Source organism: Natrix helvetica, assembly GCF_964273705.1.
Source record: "Natrix helvetica genome assembly, chromosome: 2".
NCBI classification, from domain to species: Eukaryota; Metazoa; Chordata; class Lepidosauria; order Squamata; family Natricidae; genus Natrix; species Natrix helvetica.
The window spans coordinates 215,123,280-215,147,400 of NC_138552.1; the positions used below are offsets into that span (position 1 = coordinate 215,123,280).

General features: G+C 37.4%; 1 protein-coding gene across 2 annotated transcripts in view; it reads right to left on the minus strand.

Moving 5' to 3' along the window:
- Positions 1–24,121, minus strand: part of RPS6KA2 (ribosomal protein S6 kinase A2) — a 242,402-nt gene that overhangs the window by 99,897 nt on the left and 118,384 nt on the right. For both annotated transcript variants that reach the window (XM_081940991.1, XM_081940992.1), the window contains one exon: positions 509–625. In XM_081940991.1, the coding sequence (XP_081797117.1) occupies positions 509–625 (117 nt within the window). The remainder of the gene's footprint in view (positions 1–508; positions 626–24,121) is intronic.

The following is a 24,121-nucleotide window of genomic DNA, read 5'->3' on the forward strand; positions in this document are numbered from 1 at the left end:
CTAGGATGTCTTCATTTTGGTTCATGTAATCCACTGACAAAGTAAAACTATTGTTCTAAAGCTGAGGGTCTGAGTCAAAGTGGAATAAATAGAAGGTACCAGAAGAGCTGGATGTTTCCTTCATTTTCCATTGCTTTAAAGGCCCTATTCTTGAGAATATATTAGATCCTTGAAAAAGAAGTGTGACTGCTTTTATGTTTATAGCAACATGAAAGAGTGTAAGGAAAGGACACCAGGTACAGAGGAAGCAACCAGGAGTCAGAAAAGAGGGGGGAGGGGAAGAAAGCTGAAAATATGAGTCAAAGGATGCATCTCTCTCTAATGAAGATATGTCTGAGATGAATGAATGAATGTTGGTCTGATTATCCTAATATTATGAATGCAAGAAGGCTCCACAACAACATCAACTTTCAGAATTCCAACCTAATCGCACTGCATTCTGGGAAATGATCCACCAACTTTGAAGACACCGGATTGGAAAAAAGCTAAATTACACATAAAGCATTACCTTTCCATAGGAGCCTTGTCCCAATACTTTCAGGAGCTCAAATTGAGAGGGATCTGCTTTTTCGAAACCTTCTTTGACATGGTGACTGATGTCTATCTCCTTTAGGATGCTTTCTTCCTGGGAATGAAAAAAATAAAGCAAGACACAGTTCATAGCCTGGATAAAACTAATTATGTCAGTTAATTCCAACTGCTATTCTTCTATTCAATTTTCACTTCAAGGCTCAGCATTATACGTGTGTGAAACTATTATTTCCATCCATCTTTGTGCACAAATATTTTCATTTCATATGTTAAACATATTGAACCTGACTGTGATTTACTTTCATCTATGAAATATGTTGATTTATTACTAAATTAAAAGAAAAGTAAGCCTGTAAATAAAGACACAGCAATCAGTTCATAAAGCTGTAGGCCTGAATAGGACGGATATTACTGTCATCAGATTCAGGGGTTAATTAGTAGATGCACCCTAGAAGCAATCATTTTGGAAGATTAAAAAAACCCCAAATTTGACTAAATTTCAGCTAATAAGTGCAGAATATTTAGTTCCCTTGGTCAGCCACACAATAAGGGCAAATCATTACAGCTGATATTTCATACTTTAAAGTTGGCTCATCAAGACCCCAGACTCCTTATACTCTAATTGTAAATACAGATCTGTTAAGTCTAGTAGGCTGAATTAAGACTATAGTAAGAATTCTCTCTAGTTAATTGAAAAGAATACCTGACAAAATTTATATACAGTTGTCCCCAGTTCACAGAGGGGTTAGAAAGAACTTTTCACCTCAGTGCTAACTCAGCATTGTAAGCAACCTTACATATCACGTCAGCTGTAACATCTGGCTGAACTTTCTTCCTTTATGCCATCTTTAGAATTCTTAATGTACAGTATCTGTTTTATGTACTCCAACTGGATCCAATATAGGTCAAGAGATGCCTAATTTATTACATTATAAAGTTAAATATATATACTTTAATCCATGGTTTTGATAAAAGGGCCTAAAATGAAGATAAATTACTATTAATTATGAGCACATAGAGCTATAAATTCATTCAGTTAGTGCAAGGAACATTGTCACCAAAAGCCAGAATGACATTATTCTTACATAGACGAAGAAAGCAGATTTTTCTCAGGAGAAAAGTTGAACAATAAGTAATGATTTATTCTTGAATGTGTAACACTGAATAATACCTGCCAGCCTTAGATCTTATTAAGACTTTTTGTTCTACACAGTGTGTTGTTATTGTTGTATGTCACATAACTTAAATTGTCTGGTTAAATGATGTAGATTGTCCTCAATGAGTCTATGATTGAGGTCACTGCTAGCCTAATCACCTTGCACATCTGGAAAAGGTGAAGAATATCTCTGCCCAGGGCAACAAAGTGTCTTGGATTAGCTTTTATAAATAGTCACTTTATATATATAAATTTATTTAAAAATATCCAGGATATAATAAATTCCATTTACAAAGGACAGAGCTGAACATACATTATTGCTGAATTCTTCTTTGTTATAATCCTGTCTCCAGATATGAACTCAAAGTCTTATTAAAATTTACTTTACTGTTATTCTTGAGATTGGCAAAGCAACTAGAAAACCAGATATGTGAAGCCGCTGGGTGAGATCATCCGTGGTTTTGGGGTTGAGTATCACCTCTACGCTGATGATACTCAGCTGTATATTTCAACTCCAAACCACCCCAACGAGGCTGTCGAAGTGATGTCCCGGTGTTTGGAGGCCGTCGGGGTCTGGATGGGGGACAACAGACTTAAACTCAACCCCTCCAAGACTGAGTGGCTGTGGCTACCGGCACCTCGGTTCAGCCAGCTGATCCCATCGCTGGCTATAGGGGGCGAACAATTGCCCCCTGTGGAACGGGCGCGCAATTTGGGCGTCCTCCTTGATGCCCGGCTGTCAATGGATGACCATGTGGCAGCCGTGGCAAGGGGGGCGTTCCACCAGGTTCGCCTGGTGCGCCAATTGCGCCCCCTACTGGACCGGGATGCCCTACGCATGGTCACTCATGCGCTGGTGACGTCCCGCCTGGATTACTGCAACGCTCTCTACATGGGGCTGCCCTTGGGACGCGCCCGGAGACTGCAGTTAGTTCAGAACGCAGCCGCGCGGGCTGTGATGGGGAGTACGAGGTACTCCCACGTAACACCTCTCCTGCGCGAGCTGCACTGGCTGCCTGTGGTTTTCCGGGTGCGTTTCAAGGTGCTGATTACCATCTTTAAAGCGCTCCATGGCACGGGACCTAGTTACTTGCGGCATCGCATCCTCCCACATACATCCCTGCGGCCAATACGCTCACACAGGGAGGGACTTCTCCTGGTGCCGTCCACTAGGCAATGCCAGCGGGCGACACCGAGGAGTAGGGCCTTCTCTGTGATGGGCCCAACCCTCTGGAATGACCTCCCCCCGACATTAGAACCACTTCTGACCTCCGCTCCTTCCGGCAAAAACTGAAGACCCACCTGTTCCGACTAGCAGGCCTGGCAAATGTATTATATCTGGTTATTTTAGGGGTTTTTTAATTTACTGTATTTGTTTTTAGGGGTTTGAATTTATCTTATATCTGCTTTGTACAGTTCTTTTAACTACATTTTAACCTCCTCCATGTCAATTGTCAACTGTACATATTTAATTTAATTTTATTGTATCCTGTTATATTTTGTATGAACTGTACACCGCCCCGAGTCCCTTGTGGGAGAGGGGGCGGTCTAGAAGCATTAAATATTATTATTATTATTATTATTATTATTATTATTATTATTATTATTATTATTATTATTATTATTATTATTACTACTACTACTACTACTACTACTACTACTATACGATTGTATCACAGCGGCCAGTTGATTCGCCGGATTTGGCATTGATTACTAGTCGGGCCCCACCCAGGGGCCTAGGACGTCGTAACGTATTTTCGTAATATACGTGCAGATCCAAGCAGTGCAGCTTTTTGCATTTGACTGATGGTGATTTTGTCAAGTTTTAACTGTTTTAAATGTAATTCCAGTGCTTTTGGAATAGCACCCAGTGTGCCAATTACCACTGGAATTACCACTGCTGGTTTGTGCCATAATCGTTGGATTTCGATTTTTATGTCCTGGTATTTCGCGACTTTTTCATGTTCCTTCTCCTCAACCTTGCTATCACCTGGTATTGCGATGTCTATGATTGTAACCTTCTTTTTCTCAACCAGTGTGATGTCTGGTGTGTTATGCACTAGTATTTTGTCTGTTTGTATACGAAAATCCCACAGGATCTTGACCATCTGATTTTCGGTGACTTTTTCAGGCTTATGTTCCCACCAGTTTGTTGTTGTTTTAATATTATAATTTTTGCACAAATTCCAGTGGATCATTTGTGCTACTGAATTGTGCCGCAATTTATAATCAGTCTGTGCGATTTTTTTACAGCAGCTGAGTATGTGGTCAACAGTTTCATCAACTTCTTTGCAGAGTCTGCATTTGGCATCATCAGAGGATTTTTCGATTTTGGCCTTAATGGCATTTGTTCGGATAGCTTGCTCTTGCGCAGCCAGGATTAGTGACTCTGTTTCTTTCTTTAATGTACCTGTTGTTAACCATAACCAAGTTTTTTCACTTATTATTATTATTATTATTATTATTATTATTATTATTATTATTATTATTATTATTATTATTATATAGGCTAAATCAAAAGGCTTTAAAATCAATGTTTGTTGATTAGCCTACGGGAACCCGGTTTCAGTACTACTATTATACTACAGTCCACATATTATGTTCAGGCAAAAACAAACTTACATTACATGGATCCTTCTCACTCTTTTCTTAATTAGCCTTTTTTCTTCTTTTTAAAAATCATGTTTAGTTTCTTTACATGATTAATATGCCAGGGTTTTCTTCACTCTGCAACCATCTTTTTCTGTTGATATTGTAGGGTATTTTTAATATTTTACTATTACAAATGAAATACAAAACCAGAAAGAAACAAGTCATATTATGGCTGGGTATAATGTGTGGATCTGAGCCAAGGCTACCTAAATTGGTTTCAGGATATAAAGTAAGTGAGGGAACCATCATATTGAACTCTTTGAAATACTCTGAATATGTGATCCATTTTAACTCTGCTTGATTGTTTTAAGTTCTGCTTGTATCCAGGTTGAGCAAAGATCATATTTTATGCAGTGCTAGAACAATAATCCACCCAGGTTCTAAAAACCTGCCTTGATTATAATGTACTCCTACAAACTTACTGAAGGCAAGTTTTCTTAACCAAATGTTTTCAATTCTGTGGAACTATCCTACCATTATTGCTAGCCAAGGCAAACATAACAACTAAAAAGTATGAAAATAAATGTTCAGATATGCTGAACATGATGGGAATTAAAATCTAATGTATTTTCAGAATTCTAACTGAAGAAAAGTTTTTAAATAAATTTCCATTTTTTTTGTTCAGATCAAACAGGACACTGCTTTATGTAGGGTGTGTAGTGAAAGCTTTTGAACACATTCTGATTAGTGGGGAGAAAAAAAGGGAAAATGCAGGAGCCGTAGGAGCCTAGAACCAGTGAGGTCACAAGATTTATGGACAAAAACTAGATTTAAGGCCATAGGGGCCTAAATTAATGGCTGTTAGCTTCAACTGGGCAATTAAAGCCCTGTATCTTTTTTAATATACTGTATGACTCTACTGGCCTTTTGAAGGGCATTAAACACTTGGATGTTTCCTCACACTTGGGCTGCAAAGTTAAGCTACTTCTGTTGATGGATTTGACTGTGGTTTGAATTAAAATGGGGCTGTTTTGGGGTCTGAGCAAATGTTATTACCAGATCTATTTTCTTCTCACTTTATTCGATGTGATTTTTACCTGTAAGGTGTTTTGTTTTTTTTGTCAATTTAAGTTAATCTCACCAGTAAGCAAGAGGTACATGACTTGACTTGACTTGACTTAATTTGGATGTTGTCATTACTTAAACCAAAAAATAAAATAAGTTAGGATTATATTTTAACTGAATAATTTTACTTCCTTGTGTGATGAAAGAGTATTTTATTTTGTCTTTAAAGGTTTGAATAAATGTTATCTGGCCATTTCTTTAAAGAAGATAAACATGAAGCTCAAAGTTGAAAAGGGAAAATAAAATAAAAAGGAAGGCAGCTGGTGGCTGGCTAGAGTAGAAAGCAGGAAAGGAAGAGGAGATAATTCTATAATTAAAACAAAGGAAAGCATTCTTTGACATTCTATAATTAAGCATAACTTTGGTTGTTATAGCTCTTTAAGAGAGAAACAACTTATGTCATTTCATACCATTTCATAAAACAAAAGAGGTTGATTCTTCATTTTTAACTTATCTTCTGAATAAACAGGGGAGTAATATAATAACACTCCTATCTCAAATCCAAATTCTACAATTCCAGGAAAAAGAACACGCACGGCCAGTGAGGCAAGGGAAGCAGTTATCAGTTCCCCACAAAAGGTTTGCAATAAATTAGGTCATCTCCATCTACCAGAACTTGCCCACAGCCAATCCCATGACTGCATAAAAAAGCAGGAAATCTGGACATGGGGCTAGTTATCTATCTCTACTGGTCAGTTTCCCTTTTTTTTACTATCACTTTTATGGTGGGTAGCAGGGTGGATAAAAATTGATGATTTAAAAAAAATCAGATTTTTAAAATTCAAATTGGATTTTTTTTATTTTTTATCAAATTTATTTTAATAAAATCATTTTTGGAGTAAAAATCTATCCAAAGATAGCTTTCTATTTAAGATATATTAATAATGTAGTTTATTCAGCATGAAATGGAGCTTAGTTATGTCGCATGAGGCTCTATGTTCTGCAATATTTTCATTTTTGGTAAACTCATTCAATGAATCCAAGCTCTGCAAGCTGAGATAACATGCCCTGCATTGATGCATTCACACAATTTCACAGTAACCATGAGATAAATTATAAAACAAAGTGCAGGAATATTCCTTTATCCTATTGTTTTGCAAATCTATGTACACTACAAACTTTATGATTGTTTGAAGGGAAATGCATCTGTACCACCAGGCTCTAAGTGTGAGGAGGAAAGACGAAAAGTAAAAATGAAACTAAAATCTTCTAAGCAGCTTATAAATATAATATTAAAGAGCACCTGTCATTTCAGATCCATCATGGCAGCACCTGTTAGCGGGCATCCACTCACCTGCTGCCCGCCATGTCCCTCACCTTGTTGTATCACTACCGCATCACCAGCCGTCTCATTAAAGTGAATGGGACTGTCGGTGAGTGAACAGCAAGTCAGAGGAGGAGCCGCTGCAGGACAGAGATGACAGTTGCTCTTTTAAAATTATGATTTAAATCAAGTTGATTTAAATCAAGCCTTTTTAATCGATTCATTTAAATCATGATTTAAATCGACGATATAAATCAAATCCACCCTGGTGGACCCTGCGTAAAGAAATGTCACACACCAAAAGTAGCTAAGAAGAAGTTTATGAACTTTCAACTGGGTGGAATTCCAGGAAGAAAATCAGAGTTGGAATGCCACAGACGTGCTAACATGCCTGTATGATTAAATTGGAACTTTAAGGACGACTCTGCCATTGACTCTGATTGATTTCATGCCTGGTATTTGGAACGCTGACAGTAGAAACTAGTAAATTTGCAATAGTGGCAAATATCTGTAGCTTGGAGGTAGGATGAGGGTGAAGTTTCGTTCTCTGAGCTTGTAGGTTGGTTTCTGAATGTTTCATTTACCAAGCTAGATAACCAACTCACAAACTTGGAAATAATTGCACCTGGATTCAGTGCTTTGATTTTGAAAACAGCAAGTTGCTCAAATATATTTAAAAGTGGAAAAGAGATGTCCATCCATATTATAGGTAATCCTCAATTTACAACCACTTGTTTAGTGTCCATTCAAAGTTACAATGGCACTGAAAAAAAGACTTGCAAGATCCCTATGGCCATGTGATAAAATCTGGATGCTTGATAGCTAATTCATACTGATGACAGTTGCAGTGTCCTGGGGTCATGTGATCTCCTTTTTTTAACCATCTGACCAGCAAAGTCAACGAGGAAGCCAGATTCACTTAACAGCCATGTTACTTATTTAACAATTGCAGTGATTCACTTAACAATTGTGGCAAGAAAGGGGGTAAAATGGGGCAAAACTCACTTAATGTTTTGCTTAGCAACAGATATGTTGGGCTCAATTGTGGTTGAAATCAGGGATGTCAAACTGGCGGCCCGTGAGCCAGATATATCACGCCCAGGCCACACCCACCCCAGCTCTGCAAAGGGGAAAAACGTTGATAAATCACATGATGGCAATGTGACGTGGTGAGTTTGACACCCATGTTCTAAATTAAGAGCTACCTATAGTGCTACCATCTGTTAAGCTTACAAATGAGCTTACCAAGGTACTGTTCATTACAGGAGACATCAGATATGAAGGGGAAGGATAGTAAATACTTTGTCCAGCATCATTTCATCCTTGATGTTGGGCCTTGCTTTATCATGGATGGATTTACATGTCATGTCATAAATTAGGCTGACTAATACATGCACCACCAACTTGCACTTGCCTCATATAGCTCTATTGCATATTCAATGGCTTTCCTGTAGTGAAATGAGTCATTCAAACCTAAACTCACCATTATTTTTGATTAGCATTCACTGGAATTTGAAACCAAGGTTCACTATTAATTTGAACTTAGTATGCTATATGAACCCCACCAAAACTGTGGTTTAATGAATACAAGGTATTTAAAAAAAATACATTACCTAATGTGGTACCTGAACCAAATCATTGGTTTCGTATTTCCTAAACTCCAATAAGTTGAAGACTATTCCATGACAAGTGTTTTCTGAATCAGATGTCTTTTTTCCCCTCTTCACATGTCAAAATAAAGATTGAGAAGACAACGAGGAGGAATTCACTGGAGCAATGCTATTCTACAAAAAATGGGTATCAATTCCTCCAAGCAGCAGCTAAAAAACGTCAGCTGTGACACAAGATAATGGGAAGGTATAAATCTGCCTCTTCCAGAAGCTACTTCAGCAGAGAGGTTGTGATCTGAACTCCAGTGGCTCAGAGTCATTAACAGCATCAGAGACCACAAGAAAAACAGCTTCAGCTCTTGCCAATTGTATACAAAATGAGGCAGATTTGCAAATGCAAAAAGTAAGATTCCATTAATAACTAGTGCACAGGAAGCTCAGAGCTAGTGCTTTGGGGGCTGAGGTCTAACTATTCAAGATAGTTTCAAGATATTTATGTAACCCACTTTATATAGTTGTTCTTTGTAGATCCATTTAGCTTCTTGCCTTATATAATAATTTCGTCAGTGCAGAGATACTTATTTTATAACTTCCTATCACAAACTGTACCATCTTGTACAACGAGAACCCAATGTATAGATGTGTTTTTTTTAATATACATGGGTAAAAGTAGACAAGTTACAGAAAAATTGTGACACTGGATTTTAGAAAAAAAACTTAGTAGTATTATCTTGTCTGAAAGATTATGTCTTTCTCTCCCCATTCTGCTCTGCCTTAAAAGTTCAAAGTTATGTTACTAAAAAGAGACGTATTTCATGCATTCTGAATGTAATTGCTTAAGGAGTTTAATTTACCATCTGGCAATTATCATTCAAGCAGCGAAACTATTGTATTCAATTGCAATTTCTTATAACTGGAAGTAAAATCTACCGGACTCAATAGAATTTTCTTCTGAGTAAACAGAAGACAATGGGAAGACAAGAGGTAGTCCTTGATTTACGACAATGGGGATCAAAATTTCCATTGCTAAGCAAGGTGGTCATTAAATGAATCATAGAAGCATGAAAATTAGATACCTAGGGAAAGGGGCACTTATGAAGAGATAAGGTCAAGAATCAATGAATGATGAATGAATGAAGATGGAGCACTAAAGGGAATAGCAAGTATGAAAGAAGTAGGTTGAGGTGATTTGACCGTATTGAAACAAAGGATGAGGACAGAATCATAAAATGAATATATAAAGAAGTTGAATGAGTCAAGAGGAAAGGAAGAGTAAAAAACAATCATGGTTGTACAGATTTAGACAGAATTGACAAAATCTAAAAAAAGAGGAATGTGGTATATTTGGCAGTGCATAGCTGTGCTGAAAGCAAGGATGTTTTGCAGGTTTAGAATAGTATAAAGAGGAATAATTGGTATAAACTAGATTTAGCCATATTTCCTTTGGTTTTGTTTTCTGGGTTTTGTTGGTTGCTAACGTTTTTATTTTTTAAGTTTATTATGGCTTAGCAATGAAATTCCTCATTGTATCAGCAGGTTTTTTTTGTAAATCATCCTTTAGTTTCTGGATCACTTAAACAAACTGAACAAAGAGGTTTTGAAAAAAGAACTGCTCTTTAAGAAAGAATAGAGCAACAGCAAAGGAATATCACCCCTGGGAATGCTTCCAGATGCCCATATCTTTATCCAACGCCTACGAATGTCAAGGAAAACACAACCAGGCTAGTATTTTAATTTCTGTATTTTCATTACCATCCTGACACATGTAAGATTAGTGGATTAAAAAAAAAGGCTGGAGTATCTTTTGGTAAAAATATTGATCAATGAATGTTCTTACAGCCTTCCAAGTCCACCAATCAATTTTGTGCTTTTGCCACCCATTTGTTCTTTTACAAATTGTTCTTTTGCTGAAGAACAAAAGGCAGTGAATGAATCAGTGTATGGAGGTGGTGGAAGCAAGGATGATTTACAAGGACAGAAAGATATGGAAAAGCCTAATGCATAAACTTATGTACTACTGTATGTTCCTCTTTCTTTGACTTATCACAAATTGAGGTAAGTAAAATAATACACATTATGGTTTAAAATGCTTTCACTCCAACATATGACCATTAAAGTCAAGATTGTTCTAAAAGTCCATTAAGTCTAAAATCTAAAATCACCTAACTACATTGCATCTCTTGTCTGTGCTCTTAACCACTCAGTTAAATTATTTCTAATTCCTCTTTGATCCACATTATGTCCACCAATGTAAATGTGTACTGTACATAAATGCTAGTGAACATAAGTGCTGTTTCTGTTTGTCAGAAATATCATATCTTTAAAGGCATTCCATACTGTGAAATTTGTTGCTTCAATTTTTTTTTTCACTACAAAACTCTGAATTGCAGTCATCTTGGATAAATTCAGGGATATTTTTCAGGTACTTATCAATTATGGGATTTCATTTAGATTTCTTCAATAATTTGTAAAATTAATATATTAAGTAAATGAAATGAAATAAATATAATTTCTCCTGCAGGCAGAAGTGATAGAGTGGATAGAGACACCAACTGTTGTGACTATATGTCTTCATACTTCAGAGAGAGCATCCCAATGGAAATGAAATAGTAAAGCATCCCGTAAATATAGTTATTTTCTGTCATGCATACAGCTGAAATGATTACAAAGAGAAGTAAGCCTATAGTTGCTGTTTGAAGCATATTTATCTAAATGCAGGGAGATGGATTAATTATGACTAAACATGGCAGGACTGGGACACCAGAAAGTTGTTCCTCTTTCCCAGTTGCGTATAAAATCTAAAGAATTTCTTACTGTATCTGTATCTAGATGTAACACTAACGAAATCCAGATACAATGAAATGTTCCATGATGCTGGCCTTTCATTCTAAATATCTTCATGTACAATCACCCTGATGAAATGGCCAAAATAAACTGATTTAAATCAACATCTATTTCCCATTCAGACTCACATTGTCCTTGTCAGCTAAATTACCCAATTAATCAGCTATCGTATAGTACTCTACCGTGACTTGAGCCCTGTATTCTTATTGGAAAGTTTGTGTTCAGTGAACCTATTATGCATTAACTCTTTGGTTACCTTAATGTAGTCCCCTGCCCTAAATGTTCACCTACAGGAAAAGAAATGAAGTTCAGTCAAGATCAGACATATATGAACAAGGGACAATAAATAATTAGTTCTGGAACTGGGAAGAATCAATGAGGGGGAATTTATCTAAAAGGCAGAAGAAAAAGAAAAATCACTGAAAGGAAATAGTTGTCAAATCTACAAGTCCAACAGCCCCTTTGCTTTTTCATGACAGCATCACTTGATTTGCAGTCTAATAATTAAGAATTTACAATATTTTCTAGGGGAGAAAAGCCAGGCATGGGATTCAAGATTGGCATCTGAATAAAGTTGAACTTTGATGTTCAGAATGTTAAACAACATGTTTAGAGCAAACACAGATAGCAAAAAAGAAAGCAAAATATTTTAGTTGTTACTGTTTAAAATTGGTTGCTGGGTTAATATACTTATCACTGGTATCCTCCAGATGTGTTGAATTTCTCCTCTTGTCACCTCTCTTTTGACTAGGCATGATTGAAGATTGATTGATGATTGATTGATGATTTTGGAAAGATAAAGTTTGAGAAGGAGGATCTAATTGCTGGTCGCTGCTCAATATTCTAATAACTTTTTAAAAGAAATGTTTTGCATGGGAGCCTACTCCAAATACATGGAGTAAACATCTCATATTTGTAATTATAGCAAAAGCAGGTGCTTCTTAAATAATGTTTGCTGATGATAGCACAGGAGGGGAAAATGTCAAATATATGCCAAAGTGACAGATTTAAGGTGAGAAGGATGTCACTGTCTCAGGCAGCTAATCAACAACAGGAAACAATAATTATCTCTTCTTAAATCATCTAGACCTGTCTGTCACCTCTTCTTTAACTGTGAGGAGTTGAGATACTTACGTCTCTTAAAATTTTGCAATGGAGAGGAAGACAATATTCACTTGGCAGGTTAAAGATCTGCCTGGACTCTGTATATCTGATGGAAGAAGAGGACCTTATTAACTATAGTAAACATATTTCAGTGATATCCGAGGTTTTATTTGGTCTCTATTGAGACTTTCAATACCTACTTAACTTCTGTGTTAACCATTGAGAGAAGTGTGAGCAAACAATTTCCCATAAAGGAATCATATTTAGCTCAGAAGTCTGCAGCTGCTGACCTACTAATCTAGAATAACTTTTCTTTTGTTTTCTCTTCGTCTTTTCAGGAAATTATTATATCCTGACCATTAAAAGCCTCAACCAAATTATATAAAAATGATTAATTACTCAGGAAGGGCAAGGTTTTTAACCTTTCTCATAGGAGATAAAAGAAGCAGTCCTATGTGTCAAAGCTGAGATCTTGCCAATATCCTATCAATGGATGGAAAGATAATTTAGGCGTAACATCCATCAGCAGGAAGAGATAGCAGATCTCTTTCATTATTTTTATATTTCTCTAAAAGTTTTTTCTCCTGATCTAATAATTTTCCAAAGGGAAGTTATGACTACTGGGCAAGAACAAAAGTCTGTAAAGAAGCATGTCTATGGAGTATACCCCTCTGACATGCTACATTTTAATTGTTCTCCTGCCTTTGGTGCCTTATATCGCACACCAATAAATCCTGCATTGTGGCAAACTATGACTCCATGAATTCTGCCTTGATTCTGAAATACAAATTACAAGACATGCCCGATTGATCATGTTAACAATCCCTACAACTGTAGGGATAAACTGAATTTTTTTTAAAATAATAAAAGCTAAATCTCTTATGGCCCTTTGAAAATCAAGAAATTATCTCTTTCATGGAACATTTCCCATTATCCTCACTTAATGTGATAATGGGACTTATGGGATCACTGCTGATCAGTGACTTACCTACCATACTTAATACCAGGAGAAGATCATTTTTTTAACATCCTCCTATGCTGAGAGCCAATTTGGTGTAGTAGCTGAAGCATCTGACTAGAAACTAGGTGTGAATTTTAATTCCACCTTAGGCACAGTCCGCAGTGTGACCATAAGCTTGCCCCTTTCTTCATTCCTAAAAAAAGGAATTGGCAAGCCACTTTCAAAAAAAGCTGCTAAGAAAATTACAGGAGACTGGCACCAAGACTCAAAACAGATTTGAAAACACTGTTATTTTCTTCATTGCCGATGTGCTATGCTGCACTACCGACAGCCAAACAGCTGTTTGCCGCATGGGCAGCCAACTATACACTCACCAATAGCCTCTTCATCATCTTTGGTAACGTTCTCCCTACTACCTGCATCCAAAGTAGACTTCACCCCCTTTACTACATTGCCTAGATCAGTAGAAAGAATCCAGCACATAGTCTCATAATTCTAAAATTAAGTGGTAGGTCTTACTAGTCACGTTTTCTTTCCTATTTGCCTCTACATAAAAGCATGGCTCTTTGGGTGTGGGTGGGAATTTGACTGACTCTACAACTCAAATGTATGAGAAGTTTTCTTAGCTTTGAAAGCAACTACCCTCATTCTCAGATGTTACTCCTGAGACTTGGTTGTATCTCCTGCAGCTCCCTCTGAGTGTTTTGGAAGGGGCTACAAAGGGAAAGAGAGAATTGTTCTCCCCTGTTCTCTTTGGTTTGACGGGACTGTGTCCATTAGCAAAAGCACAAAAGTGAGCCTCACCTTTGCCCTTCTAAAGTAATTTTACATTTAACTTACATGACCCATTCTGCTCTCTATAAAGCTATGTGTCCACAAAAATCCTCCTTCCCATTTAAGTATATTTCATAACTCAAAAACAGACTAAGGATAGTGTTGCCTTTCTTGACAAGTCAAACAGCAGATTTAAACAGGCTCCATCCATTTCCAAAAGTAAATGTCACGTAATCCATCTACCACTGCTCCAATTATAAATGATGTTGAGGGTGTCTTGTCAGAGAAATTGTTCTAGACATTTCAGGAAAGCTAATGTCCTTAACCACTTCCCAAATTCCCCCTTTGCATTCCCAGTTCACATTTGACAAAGACTCAGCATTTGCATGATGACAAAAAAAAATCTGATGAAGGGCCAGCAGTTCAGCATTGTGGGATGATTCAGACTCAGAGCAAGTATGACGAAGCTGCCTTTTGTTCCTTCCTCTTTCAAATGACAGAATAACATCCACTTCTGAATTGTGATAAATGCAGAGAGATATCTGAAGGGATATGGTGAATGAATTGCACACAAATGCAATGGAAAGTCTTTGATCCAGAGATGTTCTGTAGGTATTTGATTGTTCAGACAATACAGAGTACAGCCCATATATGTGAACCAGATATGTCTACAAATATTTTCTCCACAAAATATGAGACAGCTTCCCACAATGATCTTTAGCAGGACATGCAGGGTCTCTGCATTTGGGAGGGTAAAGAGTTAGTGGCACAGCCCGACTGAAGGTTCCTAGTTATAAAGCCACAAGGTATCAGAAGTCTAAGCCTGAACTTGGACCCTACCTGCTACCATCTCTGTACAGCCAGGTGGGAAGACAGCCCCTGCCTCAAGTACATGAAGCCGTCTCATGAAATAGTTGGTGCCTACTTTAATAATCCTCACCTCAAAAAATATTATAACCAAAAACGTATAATTTTAGTACAGTGAATTTTATATGATAACAATGCAATGCATTTAAATAGTGCAGGGTTTTTTAAAAAATGTGCCTTGCTCCAGGGGAGCAATTTGCAAGCAGGCTGGGTGTAGCATCCAGGTACTGGGCTCTCCTCCAACAGCCCTTTTGAGGCCCTCCTGCCTGCTCTCACCTTCACCCTTTTCCAAGGCTTTTCCTCAGTTTCTTCCTGGTGACATCACACTGGTGCTGATGCTGAGCCTGCACATTCAGATGTGCAAGACTGATGTCTGCTCCATCAGGTAGACCACACTACAAATTAGACACTGTGCAGACTTAAGCTACCTTTATTGGAACAGTTATGGTAACCGAATGGCATGTCTGAACATGTTACCTTTCCTTCTCTTTTTTTAGAAGATGGAGGCAGTCTGAGGCCTTTCCGCAAATATTTCTTGACTTAGGTTCAAGTTTTATTTATTTGATCATGGCCTTGGTAGCCAATCCTTCCTAATACCAGGGTTCCAAATAGCATCCAAAAGTAAATCAGAGTCCAAGGCAAAGTATTGCTCAAAGTTCCAATTTATTAAGAGAGCCATGTTGGCACATCTGGGAAAACCCGAATCTAAAAGCTTCCCGGTTTTCCCCACCCACTTGAAAGTTTAAGATCTTGCCCCCACACCCACAAGTCCATCACATGGTCCAATCTCCCACTGACATGCTGGCAGTTCCACTCATCAAGTTCCAGTCAGGTGCAGAGTTGCAGAGACAAAGGATGACCTTGGCTTTCTAGAAAGAATTTTGTTGTGACTACATAGTATGTGACTCCTTACAATCCCTCTCCCATTTTCCCACAATAGAAAATGCATAGCAGAATAATAGAAAGTGTGGCAGACCAAAGACCCCAAAGAAAAGTTGGCTGCAGGCCTGACACCTCTATCCTTTTAAGGACAGCTTATTTTTCTACTACAGGAATACACTCAGCCAAAACAGAAATGCTGGCCTTTTGTGCCCTCCCCTCTCCCCCAAGGAAACAAATTACCTGTGCCTGAAAAGCCCTATGGGGTGGTATACAAGTGCTATTGCTATTGAAGCTTATACAGGCAGCTGAGTATCAAGCTTCAAGCCTGAGGGGACTTTGGGAATAAAACCTGCGGAGGAGAGTAGTCAGGATCAGAGGATACAAAAGGCTCATTGTGGATTGAAGCATTTGTTAGAACAAGCCGACTATTTCTTGGGCTTTGGGGATTTGACTCTGCCTATTCTTCTTTGTGGGATATGTTTACTGAAACCTGCCTGCTTATTTCTACTACATCTATCTTCCCTATTCATTGTAGGATGGCACAACCCGATCCTTTGGGTCAACAATTCAATTTAGGCCCCTGACTAAGTAAATTCTTCTTATATCTACCAGAAAGGTCAACTGTCTTCTTGTAAAAGTTCTCTATAGTAGCAAATTAAAAACACGGTGTGTGTTTAATTTGCTGCTATATCAGAACCTTTCTGAAAATATTTGCTGAGTAATACTCCACTGCACTGCAGGCTCTGACAGAAGACAGGGGAAAAAATCTTTAAAACACTGGCCAAGATGAACAACTATTGCTTTGCATAATTAGGTGCCTTAGGTGGAAAACTAATTGGTATTATATACTGAAGCATACAACGAACAGTGAATTTAAATAAATATTAACTAGATTTACAAAAGAGAAAATATTTTTTATAAGAAGACACTGAATTTGTGGAACAGAAAACAAATTGGATTATTGTAAGAAATGACTCCTTTAAGACCTGAAGGATCTGAAGCATTTTCCCTTCTTTATAATATTTAGCTGTCTTAGTATTGGTGAAATAAATGCTATTCATATATCTATATAATGAGATGTTTCTAATGAATAGCCCTATAGAGTATTCTATATACCAGTGATGGCTAACCTAAGGCACACGTGGCACAGGTGGCACGCGAAGCCATTTGTCAGGGCACGTGAGGAGCTGCCCTGTCAGCTGGCCAGCGCGCATGCACGTGCGGGCCAACTGAGTTCACCCTTTTTTAAAGCCATTTTTCGCCCTCCCCAGGCTCCAGAGCCTTTATAGGAGCCTGGGGAGGGCGAAAAGAACCCCCTGCCCCCCGAAGGTGGTTTTCGCCCTCCCCAGGCTCCTATAAAGCCTCTGGAGCCTGGGGAGGGCAAAAAAGCATGCAAAAAATGGGGGGGGGGTTCGCACCTGTAGTGCGCGCACTGGGAGGTCATGCATTGCATTATGGGTGCGGCATGCCTGCACAGTACCCACCTGCGCTCCCCCACTCATGGCATGTGAACCAAAAAAGGTTCGCCATCGCTGCTATATACCAATACAGTGTATGACCTTAATACTATTAATCCTATTAGCAACACTGGCTTCCAATATTTTGGGGATTAAGGTACCCAAGGAATTCTGGAACGTCCATTCTTGAGAAAGGATGTCACGCAGAGATGAACAAGTCTCTCTTAAGAACTAGTTTAACTACACAAGCGCTATCTCTGACTTCTTAGAGAAGTCCTGGAACTTACTCTCTAGCTTTATTTAATGGGCCGCTTTTTAACATAACTGTATTTTTGATTGTCTTAACTAATCCCACAATTCTTGGATCATATAGATCAGGGGTGTCCAAACTTGGGAACTTTAAGACTTGTGGACTTCAACTCCCAGAATTCCCCAGCCAGCCATGGGAGTTGAAGTCCACAAGTCTTAAAGTTCCCAAGTTTGGACACCCCTGATATAGATATAAGTCAGAATTGCTAATATAGTTAGTAATTATAATGAAAAAAGAAAATCCAGGTGCAGATTGGCTTGCCTTGTCAGAAAAGTTTGATGTACTCCCCATTGTATTAACAGTGCAGGAAAAAGAAATTCTGGATCAGTGGTTCCCAGTGTGGGGCTCACATCCCACAGGGTAGCAATTTGATTTTTAATGGGAGCAATTTGAACCTTGTTCAAACCAAGTGAATGGCCTTTTAGGCTTCCTCTGTGTGAGTAGAATTCATGTTTTGAGTAAAGTAAAAATTATATGTCACAGGGGGGCAGGCATCAGGATTTTAGAGATGCTTAGGTAGGGCACAACCCCAAAAAGGTTGGGAACCACTTCTCTGGGTGAATTACATATAGTAAGTCGACATTTGAAAGCAAAGTTATTTACTTGAATTCTTGCATTTTCACTTCAGTCTAATAAATATAACTAATCTTAATTCAGAGAGATGATTCTTCCTTGCTTGTACTTGTTGAGAGTCCTGCTTGCTTATAGATCTTTCTGTCTATCTTTCTCATCATAAAACTATATACGTTATGTATATGCTCTGGTGACTATGTCTATGTAGCATGGCAGCAGCTTCTTCTGTTGGATGAACCTAGAATTCTCACTCCAAGAAAAACAACAACCCAGAGTCAATTCTATTTAGTTTCCTGATTCAGCCAATCAGCCTTTCTTAGTGAAATAAATTTCTGTACATATTCTCAAGCATGATCTGAAACTCAGTGTCTCTTCAATTGATTTTTAGATCCTTAAAAATCATTGCATCTGCTCCAAAATATGACCTCATATCACTTAATAGAACAATATTAATGGAATAGAATATATCATTTAAAGATCTGCCTGATGAAACTAGCTCATGAAGTTCGAAGAGCATAATACATATGTATTATACTCTTTTTTAATTCTTTCTTTATTCTTTATTGGCCAAAGATAAGGAATTTGTCTTTGGTGCCTATGCTCTCAGTGTACTTAAAGAAAAGTAAAATATATTCATAAAGAATCATAAGATATAACACTTAGTGATAGTCATGGGTTACTAATAAGCAATCAAATCATACTAGGAACAAATAAAACAATATAAATTGTAAAGGTATAAGCAACATGGTTATAATCATAAGTGGGAAGACATAGGTACTAGGAAGGAAGAGATGAATAATAGTAATACGGTTTTAGTAAATAATTTGAAAGTGTAATAGGAATTAGTTGTAGCAGAGTTATGGCATTCGGAAAAAAGCTATTGCGTCTAGTTGTTCTGGTGTGATATATTGTATATATATTGTACATATTATATATATTATATATTGTATATTGTGTGTGTATGTATGTATGTATATATATATATGTATATGTATTTGTGTTACAACCTTCTGCCTAATATGTAATACAACCCAGGTTCAAATCCCGGTAAGGGTATGGCTAGCTGATGAGAGCTAAATAGCTTGAAATAGATCTATACTAGTCTCCCTTTATTTATCAGCACAAATACAACACACACACACACACACACACACAATATATGTAATTATATATTGTATTATATATATTGTATTATTACAGTATATATATTGTATTATACTCTTAGCACATGATGCTGCACCAAGAGCTCCCCATACTATAGGTGACAACAAGCACCTATATTCAAAACAGATGTATATCTCTCATCTAAAATGTGTTCAACTGAATGGAATTTCCACGGTAGCAATAAAAAAACACCAGGCCCTGTTGTCTCTCTCACTTTCTATCTTTTCCAGAGAGGCTGCCTTCTAATCTTACTGGTTATAACTTTGACAAAACAAGAAATAATTCCCAGGTGGAAAATTCTCAGCTTCTATTTGGAAAGAATAGAGCTAAACCTAGCCCTGTGTCTGGCAGCCCTCCATACATCCAATTAAATGTAATAAAAAGGGTTATGCCAATGTAGGCAGCACTGATAGGATTGAGTACTTCAGGGGACATTTCATTTTCCTCATTTTATGCTGAGTCTGTATTACATCCTACTAGTCTCCAGCAATGGTATACCAGTCATCCAAATGAATATTAAATATTCATTATAAACCTTTGGAAATTATAGTAATCAATGTATTCATCCCATATCTGAATGATAGGCATTGTAATGCCTAATAGTTTGCAACTAAAAAGTATTAATAAAAATGCTACCTAATTTTAATAGCAATAGCAATCAACATCCATCATTAAAGTGACATTATCATTGATTAAATTTGTAGTATCAGAAAAGCAGACAAGAGAACCTATTCCAAATTAAATTGGCATTGCTCTAGGCTTAGATTCATGGTCATTTTGTCTCGAAGAGAATACCAGAAAGGAAATTGAACAAAATTGTTCAACAGTGAACATACATGCTCTATACAAAACAGGGATTACTCCAGAGATCTCCCTCCTACTATTGTTTTTATACTAGGAATTTTATTTATTTCTCTCAGTCTGAATAAATACAGATTTATATTAATAAACTGCTCAAGCTGTCGTACATCAGAAAGGTACATAGTGTTAAATCCCATTGAATTTTATTACTTTTGAATAAATGTTGTGGAAGTAAAACACAAGTCACACAATGAAGCTTTCTATCTTCCCCATGTTATCTCTTCACCTACATGGAAGGAATCTCACAAAAACAGAACCTCAAAAGGAGTGGAGTGGAAAGATTTGCAAAGGATCTGCAAGATTCCTTTACTGAATTTGGTGTATTTCTCCATTCCTGTTTAGGTTGCGTATTTCTGTTCTACATAGTAGATTAATAGGGATAGTCCTTAATTTACAACAGTTCATTTAGTGACGGATTGGAGTTACAATGGCACTGAAAGAAGTGACTCATTATCATTTTTTACACTTATGACCGTTGCAGCATCCTCATGGTCACGAGATTTATATTCAGATGATTGACAACTGACTCACATTTATGACGGTTACATTGTGCCAGAGTCAAGTGATCGCCTTTTGCGACCTTCTGACAAGCAAAGTCAAGGGAGAAGCCAGATTCGCTTAACAATCAGATTACTAATTTTGCAACTGCAATGATTCACTTAACAACCGTGGCAGGAAAAGTCCTAAAATAGGACAAAACTCACTTAACAAATTTCTCACTTAGCAACAGAAATTTTGGGCTCCACTGTGGTCATAAATCATAAAGGATTACCTGTACTACATTTGCTTTATATTTTTGAACATAATTTTTTAATATGAAATTTTGGACACATTTAGGGAGATAAATATGAGCAAAGTTGTCATCAACTACAGAGCACCAAACATCTTTTATTTGTTTGAACTGAAATACTTAGTTATTTTAAATAATGCAGACTGACTGCACTTCACATCCTTTGTTTATAACACGGGGGACTTTTAGATGATGTTTTTCATTGTTGTTAAATTACCTTACATGATTCAGGAATTTTAACAGGTGGGGGCATGGACATAGTCATACTGTAGTTTCCCCCAATTTTTCTTTTTTCTTACAAAATAAAATCCCTAAAAAAGATGGATCTTTTAATTGGTAGAAATAGGAGCTGTCAATCTACAACAGCATTTTACAGTAAGCCTTGCAGCCATCCCCACAAATCTACAAATTTGTCACTGCTATCTCATACTCCTTTTGGAGCATAGCCCTCGGGATGCCACTCAAAGGCTAGACTTGGCCTCAAAACAACTGCATGCCTTTGGTTTAGAAAAACCCATCCCCATCATAAGTGGTACCAACGTCATTACTGGAATGTTGACAAAACCACTTCTTCCGAGAATTATTAGGAAATTGGCATGGACTAAAATATTAATAGAAATGGTTGCGTCAGTTATATAGAAGTAAAATGAGTCAGCAGCCCTATTCAACAGTTGGGTATTTTCCTTGACTTATAATTATGATCTGACTTTCCAAGGGTTTGTCCATATATGTTGACTCACATGCATACTACACAGATTTATTCAGTAGTGTTTGGAAGCCTTAACCTCAGGCAGCAGTAACTATTTATAGACGTTCTCTTATGCCAAGATATTTCCGTTCATTTTTTGTAAGTTTCTTGTCACACGTAAGAATTGTTTTTATCCTGAGGGGTTAAAACGTAACAAGTGTTGCTGAATAAACCTAAACAGTTATTGTTGTGTACAATGATTCTAGTGGTACCTTTTAATACACTGTACAAGACTGAAACAAAACTCAATACAACCTTACGTTCTTTCTGTTCTAAGTAGAAATTTGAACTACAACAAGCTGTTGAAGGAAAAGAAACTCTCAACACTTTATATAAAGTACTGTGTCCCCTTAGTAAAGACTGTATGAAATTTTTTCTTGAATCATAAATAACCACTCATGATTGTCTCCGACTGGTGTTCCATAGCCGAACAAAAATTCTTTAATCCAGCTAAAGCACTCTAAAATAGAATGAAGAGGAAAAAGCTGTTCCCTAAATCTTTAAGCCAGATATGGGCAACTATGACTCCTTTACAATCTGTGGACTTCAACTCCCATGAATTCCTAGTGGCTCAGGAATTCTTGGAATTGATGTCCACAGGTTGGAAAGGGGCCATAGTTGCCCACCTCTGCTTTAAGCTCTTCACATTATTTATCATGCTTTTCCAAAGAGTTACTCAAACATGAAAGGACAGGAACAGAAAAAGAGGAAGAGACACCATTGTAAATAGCCCTTTTCCCTATTCTTCCTGATGAGGAAGTTCCATAAGTTAACCCATTTTTCTGCCAGATATCACAGTATGCTTTACAAGGGTGAGGACATGCTTGTCTTAAGTAAGTCATGAATAAGCTAAATTAAACAGTAACATACAAAACATAACAAAATACATCCTTTCTGTTGAACTCAAATCTTGGTGATATCATTTGGATTTTTTGATAATAATATGAATGTGTTTTGCCATTTTCTTCTTTTAAGCTGTTTATCTCCCACTCAAATACTATCCAGGTTCAACACAGCTTCGTTTTTTCAAGATCAACCAAAGTTTGTCAGGTGTTTTCACCAAATTGGGTGGGCTAAATAGCAGTGGGGGGGGAAGAGAAGGGAGAGGAATAGAGAATTGGTCTCTGACAGAAAGTCACTTGAAGAGACTAGAAACGTTTGAAATGTGGATTTACAGATGGCTGTTACGTATAAGCTGAGTTGACAAAATCACAAATGAGGTGGTGTTAAGCTGCCTGGGAAAGCAAAGGGGAATCATCAAAACCAATAAAAAGCAAAAGTTAGAACATTTTGGACATGTGATGGAGACCCAGAAAAATATGCCCATACTTCACTTAATCGTCCAGGGAAAGATTGAAGGCAAACAAGGTGGAGGCAGAAGAAGAACCTCGTGGCTTCAAAACCTAAGGGATTGGTTTGGACAAAACTCAGCAGCCCTTTTTTTTGCGGCTGTTGATAAAAATAGGATCGCCAACGTCCAATGACGGATATGGCATAAGAAGAAGTCATTTGATGTGTTCTTTCTCTTGTGTAGCTCTGCCTTTATTCTGGATATTGACTTAAAATGCCACTAAAAGCAATCCCTATGGCATATTCATCAGTAGCCCCTAAAATCAAACAATTGTAATGTCTTGCCATTCATATAGATCAGGGGTGTCCAAACTTGGGAACTTTAAGACTTGTGGACTTCAACTGGGAGTTGAAGTCCACAAGTCTTAAAGTTCCCAAGTTTGGACACCCCTAATATAGATTAATTAAATGCTACAGTGTGCTATGAGTATTAATCAATAGGACCAGAGGTGGGTGTCACATCCTGTAATAACTGGTTCGCCCAGAACCCAAACTATAAGCATGCTTGCTTGCCTTCTGCGCATGCGTGCAGCACCAAAAAATAGGACGGGATAGCTCCAGGGAGGGCCCAGCCACTGGTCAGAACTACTGTTTTGCCCAAACCGGTCCGAACCAGCAACAGCCCACCTCTGAATAGGACTAACATATCACCATACAACAGATGTCCAGTTTAGACTTCATACAGAGAGAAAAAAGGGCCAACAAGCTCTTCAAAGCTAGTCAATAATTTTAAGAATTTTGGCTTCTGTATCTAAAATTATCCAATCTCCATCAAATGTCATTATATTTATTTATTTTATTTATTTATTTATTTATTTCTAAGCCGCACCCTCTCCCGAAGGACTCGGGGCGGCGTACAATAAAACAAATAAAATACAAAGTACAATACAATACAATACAATACAAATCTGGACAGGACACACATATAACAAGGACGTATATAAGACGTATACAAGGAGGAGGTAGGCTGATAGCTAAAAAACAATTAAACAATTAACAATTAAAACAATTAAAAAGTCACAATATTTAAAAACCCCTAATAAAAACCTGTCAGGAGCGATATAGTTAGATCATAGTTGAGCCAGGCCAGCTACTTGAAATAGGTGGGTCTTGAGCTTAACTCTGAAGGAACGGAGGTCAGACGTAGTCCTAATATCC